The sequence below is a fragment of the Corvus brachyrhynchos genome, unplaced genomic scaffold (assembly GCF_000691975.1).
Source record: "Corvus brachyrhynchos isolate BGI_N302 unplaced genomic scaffold, ASM69197v1 scaffold315, whole genome shotgun sequence".
In the NCBI taxonomy this organism is placed as follows: Eukaryota; Metazoa; Chordata; class Aves; order Passeriformes; family Corvidae; genus Corvus; species Corvus brachyrhynchos.
In genome coordinates this window covers 326,602-334,283 of record NW_008237903.1, presented here as the reverse complement: position 1 = coordinate 334,283, position 7,682 = coordinate 326,602, and the positions used below count along the sequence as shown (strand labels likewise).

At 47.6% G+C, this 7,682-nt stretch overlaps 1 protein-coding gene across 2 annotated transcripts in view; it reads right to left on the bottom strand.

The window, feature by feature from the left end:
* The window catches only part of ABTB2 (ankyrin repeat and BTB domain containing 2), a 112,751-nt gene that overhangs the window by 31,414 nt on the left and 73,655 nt on the right, over nt 1-7,682 (bottom strand). For both annotated transcript variants that reach the window (XM_008632676.2, XM_017733016.1), the window contains one exon: nt 5,356-5,566. In XM_008632676.2, the coding sequence (XP_008630898.1) occupies nt 5,356-5,566 (211 nt within the window). The remainder of the gene's footprint in view (nt 1-5,355; nt 5,567-7,682) is intronic.

Sequence of the window (7,682 nt, the reverse complement as noted above, 5' to 3'; positions counted from 1 at the left end):
GGGAAAGAGCTGGAGGCTGTAATTATTTCTAATGATGCACCTAGAAATCACCAAGTAAAAAGGAACAAAGTAAGATCAAAGCCATGCTTCTTCAAAACATGAAATTTAGGACATACGATGAGGAGACCACTGGATGGTCCCTGGGGATTCAGAAACAGCCATGGCACAGGGGCTCTTTATGCACTGACCACTGCAAATCAATCAATCAATCCACCAATCAATCCCGCTTGGGCAGGATTTTGACACTGTATCAGGAAGAATTAACTTCGACCCAACTCTGCTTTCTGTTCCAGACAAAGTTAAGCTTAGATTACACACAGGACAAAAATTACAAAGTGTTGCAGCCACTGATGATTTAAATCAATAGCTCAGATGTTGGCAGAAGAGAGCATTTGAGCAAATGGTGCTGAAAAACAGCATGGAAAGGCTACAATCTTTCCTTCTGTAGCACTGATACATCTTCCTTCAGAATCAGATGCATTTTTCACCCTTTCCCAATAAATAACTTCTCAGAGCAGGCATTGCTGGGAATACTCCACAGGGAAAACCCAAATGGGCAGTTCAGCTCCTTCCTCTTCTGCCCAGCTAGTGTGGCACAGAGGAGTCCTTTTTTCCTGCCTGACCCTCCTGAAAAACCTGGTTTGCATGTTTATCGTTTGGCTCTGGATCATGAGGGGTAACAGATGGAATGGGAGGACTCCTGTTGGAAGCAGAAAATGAATTCAGGTCGCTTTTGAGCCTGGTAGGTAAGAGCAGCCATGGAGCTGAAAGCAAGATGAGCAGCAGCCTTCCTGAAGGATTTTCTCTGACAAGGGAGAAACTGAGTGAGCCCAGGTTTGTTTACAAGCAGCAAATCTGGAGCCTGCACATGGCAAACAGAACGAAGCTTTCTCTCTTTCTTACGAGGTGGCCCCTGTAGTTGGCTTCTTGCAGTTTTCCAGCTGAAGAGCTGCGAGTTCCCTTTAAATTGGCAAGCCCCAAAACTTCACTGCTGGCAGCTGACAAATCCTCCATCAGCTCTGGAATTTCCCCGGCGTTTTGCTGGATTTTCACTGACAGGCTCAAGACGGGTACAGGCTGTGGGCTTCTGCTGATGTAAATTGTTTTATACTCCCTGATGTTTGGAATAAAATAATGCACCAGCCAACTCAGACAACATGTAAAACTTGGCACTGCTGCAACGTGGACAGCTTGGAAAGGCCTGACATGGCTGGAACCATAGGCCCTGATGGACAAGCCTAGAATTAGCTCCAGAATGTTCTACAGACCAACAGGATCAACAACAGATAAAAATTTAGAGGTTTTTTAACAGGGCAGCTAGAAGGGGAAGAAGCCCAGCGTACCCAAACCCACAGCTGCACAAGGAAGCAGGATCCAACTTTTTTGCCTGTTCTTAGGTATTAGATCACGCTGACTTTCCAACAATAAATGCTGAAGGCACATGATAACCAAAGGGAGACAGGATGAGGGCAGTCAGTGGTGTCTATTCCCAGCTTAAAGGCTGGACCACTATCCTGGCCAAGTAATTAACCCAGGGCAGAGCAGTCCATTCAGCAGTAAAATGAGCCTAAATATTGACCTCGATTTGGGCTCTGTGGGAGCTGACAAATACTCCCCAAGATATGCATCACTGCCAGAGCATCCCTGCCGTGACACACCACTAAAAATAAAACAAAGGCTTTATATCCCACTTGGGGAAAAGTGAAAAAGGAGAAAGGAACTTCGTTTCCACCTTTGAATGGCTCTTCTCAAGTCACAGTATCCCAAACAACCCCAGCAAACAGCTCTGGGACATGAGCTCACGCTGCAGGAGTGCTCCCAAGCTCAGCCAGCCTGATGGAAGCAACGGGAGAAATCCCAGAGCAGGAACAGAGTGAAGAAAGCAGGAGTGCCACGTGTCTGGTCCAAAAACACATCATCTGACCCCCAACATGGACTAGGATCTCAGAGAAAATAAAAGTATCTTATTGCCCAGCAGAGCCCTTTTTTGCAGCAGCACGGACAGAGCTCTGCTGACACGGAAAACCTCCGAGCCTCTGGGCACTCAGGTGTATCCTCACTGAGCTCGTGCTCACCTCAGGGTCTAATTCCTTCACCAAAATATTGCACAAGTGGCACTCTGTGTTTGCAAAACGCTTCCTCAGGTGTCCTGTTTGACCCCAAACAGCAGATGGTTTATTGTCTGTGCAGCAAACAAGGTCATTCTGGGGTTCCAAGTGGGCCATGGCTCGGTTGCACAGCGAGCAGCTGCATTCACTTTGGAAATGCTGCATGTTTTGCCTGAGAGACCTGAGTGCTTTCTAATTCTGCCTCTTCTCCTCCTCCTGCTTCAACGCCTTCACCTGAAGGTGCCAGAAGCAAACATCACCAAGCCACAAACTCTGCAGAGTTTCAGCCTATGGGATATCCCACACCATCCACATACTCCAGAGAGCTCTAGAGATGACTCCATCCTGCATGACTCCATGCTGCAGCACTCTCCAGCTTCCTCCCCCTCAGGTCTTTTGCCAAGGTGTTCAGCGTGGATGAAAACCCACTCGTGTGGGTTGAAACTGGCTCTGTTCACCGGGCTGCCTCAAACCTGCAAGTGTGCCTGCCTGTCTGCTTTCATACCTTCTGCAGTTTGCTGCAGGGTAAGCTCAGAAGCTCAGCCAGGCTTTTAAAAGCCCTTCACGGCACGTGACAGCCTCCATTAGGGCATGGCTCCAGAACTGAATCCTAGGCTTGCCTTCATGCTGAAGGGAAGACCTCCCAGACCCACGGTGCTATGGTTTTCACAGCAGTCTGCAGCGCAGTGTGACACATGGGGAGCCAGAACGAACAGCAGATTGCCAGGCCTGTGGATGAACAACTGCAGCTCCTTCCACTGACTCTGTGTGGCTCGTGGACCTTCCCAAAAATCAGATTTTTCCAAGTCTGCAGCTCTAACAGCCACCCCCTCCTCTCTTTGCTCCATTTCAGATCAATAGATTTACAGATTTAGGCAGGAGGGTGGGGACTGAGGCACGAGCAAAGGCAGAACAGGTCAGCGTTACTGTCCTTGCCTGTGACTGGGATTTTCCCAGCAGAAAGCGAGCTGGGACTGCAGTGCACAGAACATGTCTATTCCAGAAAGTGAGCACACACACACACACACACACACACACACACACACAAAAGAGCAGTGCCCAGTTTGCAGCTGATTTAGCACAGCTCAGGGAGGAATAAAAGAATGGGGCTGCACAGCCTTGCCAAGTCACATTAAGTGAATCAGTGCCCTCGTCTCTCACGCCACGAGTCCGGCGTCTCGCACCAGCCGCAGCTGCCTCTCCTCCTCAGCCAGGAGAGAGCAAAGCACCTCCTCTGCCAAGTGCTGCCAGCAGCACTCATCCCACTGCCCTGCAAGACACGTGCCCAGAGCTCGGGACAGTGAGGCACAGACAAACACATCCTGGAGCAACCCAAAGGCAGGGCTGGATGGGCAGTATTAATTTCATTTCCAGCTTCCATAAATTTTTCAAAGCCAGTCCTTTAAGTGCTCACGTTGTTTTTTTCTTTTTTTTTTTTTCCTTAATGTCAGTTTTTGCTCCATTTTAATATATCCTCTTTAATTTCCTTTACAGCTAAGTACTGGTCAGAAAAAAATGGCAGAAATTTCCCTTACCCCAGCTGTTGTAGGATCTAGTGCGGATTTCAAAACAGAATAGAGCTGCAGCCTGCATTCCAAAAAAACTCCGGTGAACCATGTGAAGAGCATTGTTTGGGAGCAATTGGAGAGATAACTGCTCTCCTGATTTAACTCATTTATTATCCCCAGTGTATAAAACACGTAGCTGCAGTAACATCATTACACTGAGAGCACTGAAAAGAACACAAAATAGAAAGCCTAATCTACATTTCTGGTATGAGCTGTTCAGCAGCCTCAGCTGTGCCACTGTGGGAACCAGTGGCACGACTTTACACAACCTGGCCTCAGGAAAACTCTTTTTTCTGCACAGTGTGCAAAATAAACAGCCTTGCACTAGGGTAGGGGTAACCTTGATTAAGGTTAGTGAGCCCAAATAACTGAGCTACCAGCAGCCATGGTCCCTTCTATTCCTATTTTATTCAAGTTAACTCCTTTTGATTCTTCATATGTGTACATCAGTTCCCTCTCTTTGGAGAGTTCTGCTCTTTTTGGAAAGATTTCAGGGGAAGATCAAACAGAAAGACAACCTTTTTTAATTTTGTAATTAATTATTTTTGTTATTTTATTATTGTACTACCATTTCATACCGATTTCAGAAGCTGGGGCTGAGTACAGTAAAGCCAAAGGTGGGAAGAAGAAACCATGTTATTTAGAAAGCTGCAGAGACGTTCTCCTTTCCCTCACCTGTCCAGCAAGCACTTTGCTTTTTTGTTTTGTGAGTATGGCCTCAACACACCAATGCACTGGGAAACCCCCCAACCAAGGGCTGCTTTTGGGAAAGGCCAGGATAGAGCCTTCCCTCACCCTGATGTCCAGCAGGCAAAAAAGACATCCAAAAAGCAAGCTAAAATAAATAATGGATAACCAGAAACCAGAACTTCCCATTTAAGATTTCTGAAATAAACAGAAACTTGGATGTGCACTTGGAAAGTGGGGAAACAAGTCTGGAGTGGCCTGGATCTCCCTGCAGAAGGCAACTGGGGAGCAGCAGCTGCCTGACCTGTCCAGGAACTCAGCTCTGAGGGTTCCTCAGCTCTCCTGTGCCACCAGCCTGTCAGGCAGCCTGCCAGGGAGCTGGGCAGGAAGGAAACCAGGGAGGCTTCCAAGAGAAAAAACATCCCACTGGAAAATTTCTGACCGCTGTAATAATGGCCCTACTTTGAGAGTTGGTTACGAAGCTGGCAGAAGGCAGGAGACCCACTGCCTTCCCTGGTTACTTCCTGGCTTCCTACAGAAATCTCCTCCTACTCCAGACACACAGCATCACCTGAAGCAATCCTTAAGCAGGAAGTCCATAAATCCCCTGAACCCTCCCCACAACGAACAGCGTTGCTCTTCCCCAGAACTCTGACAATTGTTAACTGGCGCCGTTCAGGAGGTAACATTTTCTTTGGGAAGGCCTTTCCTGCTTTAGGCAACCACATGTACTTTTGGCAAGGTCTCCAGACAAGCCCTGTTGGCAGCACGCAGCCTTATGCCTCGCTCGGAAAGATTGCACGAAAAAAACAGCTCACTTTCCAGCTCCAATTCCAAGGCTTCACAAACTTGGCAGGGCTGACAACCTAATCTGGCCTGGCTGCAGGAATAACTGATGCCTCATAGGTAGCATCCCACAAAACTGCCCTGGAAACCCAACCAAAGGAGCCCTTTCAGCCTGCTCCGGCCCCGCTCCCAGCTCACCGACCTACCGCTCATTGCTCAGCGTCATCCTCGGAGGGTCCAGGTTGGGATTCTCCATGGATTCCATCTGGGGACAGCGTAGGAAGTAGTAGAGGGTGTGGAGGGCATCAGGGGACCAGGAGATGGGCTGCTGCTGCCGGGTCTGCCGGACAGGGCTCATGCCGGGCCGGATGGTGTTCAGGCACTGCATGTGGTGCATGGCTCGCGAGACCAAATCACCTGCACACACACACACACACACAGAGAAAATACAAAATCATCTCTTTACAGTGCTTTTAATCACACTTTTTGAACAAGTCAAAACTCTCACAGCCCAGAGGAATGTTTGCTGTGTGCACAGAACCTCCTCCACGAAGGCAGAAGGGTGTCCTGTCCCTCAGGCTGCCACTCCACAGCACTTGCTTTCAAAGACCAAGTTACCAGTTAGAAAACGTGAAATTAAACACTTCCCAGTTACCACGCGTTCTTTGCAGTGAGTTTGCTGGGTTACTGCTGGTTTTCTCCTCTTTCCACCCACAAATACCAAGTTTTTTTGCCAGCCTGCAAAAACTACTGATGTCTTTGTAAAATGTCCTCTGCCCAGCCTGGGAGCGACAGTTTCACAGGGCAAAGTCAGTAGCACCAACCCTTCACTCTTATTTTTGTTAGGACATTGCTCCCATTTCTTCCAACTGGGTCATGCTGTTCTACCCTGCTGCCCAGGAACCTGAGACAAATTAGGGACATTACATTCAAGGCAGAAACCCCTTCTTTTAGGGGTCTGCTGCTCCCATTCTCACTCTAGCTGCAGGTTTCTCCAGAACGGCAAGACCTGACTCTCTTATTAAATAAAAAGCCAATCTTTATCATGCTGGCTGTCTCAAGCTGTGCCAGAAATTTGTCCTTCAGCACTGTAAGAAGCTCAGTCCAGGAGGTCTCTGGGCTTCTCAGTCCTCTTGGTCTTTGAACTCGAGCCAAGCTGCCTCTATGTCGGAGCAGGGTGGACCTGAGAAGGCCTGGAAGGAGGTGACCTGGATTACACAGTTGCACTCAGAATGTTAGGACTGCAGATTTTTAAAAAGTTCTCAGGGCAAGGACCCCAAAGCTGGTCTTTTTGCAATAAGCTTGCCTTAGGCACAACCCTGTTTACTCTCCTTGTGTTGTGGTGCATTACAAACTCCAAAAAAGCTTTAAAAGCTTCATCTCTGAGTAGTGTGACTACCAAGCAGTGAGCTGAATTATTACTATACTTAGCTAGGATCTGTTTTTTCCTTGGGAGAATCTCTGCTGCTTTATGCTTTACATTCCCCTCAAACCCTCACAGGAAACATTGCTCTATTGTGTCCAAAAGTTACAATACTGGGAAAGGATGGAACCGAAATAGTCGCCCCATCACAAAGCTGGCTCCTGGGAAAGCGCCCTGAGCTTAGCAGTGCCACGTATCTTTTAGCGACACCTCCCTCTGAAATTCTTGGGAAGTTATTATTTGTTCATTTATATCTAAAAGCAACACTGAATTTTCCAGCCAGAACCCCTGGAGTTCTACTGTTACACAGGAGAAAGCCCCACAAAGCTACTGTATGTCTAAACATGACATTTTTTAGTGGTTCAGACCAACAGGGTATTAAAAATCTCAGTTTGCAGTCTAAAGCCGTGCCACTCCTTTGTTGTACAGCACATTCAGCTTTAAGGACCCACTTCAGAATAATAAAAAAATCCTTCTAACAACTCTGCCTTTCCACTTCAGTAGCTCCAGGATCCGCACGTTTTACGAGAGCATCACGGATCCTCCAGCGCTGGCTGGTGCTAACACAGAAGTCTGCACGGTTTACAGCAGAAATGCATCTGGAATTCAAATTTTCAGCTCAGAATAACGATCCTTCTCCTTTGCACACTCACTCTATTCTTCTGGCAACGGGCAGCAACGTCTTAAAAAAAAGCAGGCAACTGTATCAGGAGACCCATTCACTGGATGGACTGACCAAGCTGGCCAGGCAGGGACGGGGGAAGAGGGAGAGAGGAAGCTGTATTCAATCTCAGGCCCTCGCTACAAATGTTCTCTTGTGTTCCAGGATAAATAGAGGTGTGTTAAAGGAATTTGAAAACCTCAAATTAAGGCAGGTTGCAAAATAAATGGTAAAACCCACAAACTCCTTACTGGCCCTGGCCTTCATTAGCATTCAGATGGTGCAGGCTGAGAAAGTGATGCCAGCAGAAACGGTGCAAAGGAAAAAGTAGACCAGGAAAACACAAATCATTTTTGTTTACTTTAAAGGGGCTTTGTGAGTACTCTAGGAATGGAACATTTCATTTGGTCAGCTTTTTAAAAAAAAAAAGGGGGGGGGGGGGCGGTGTG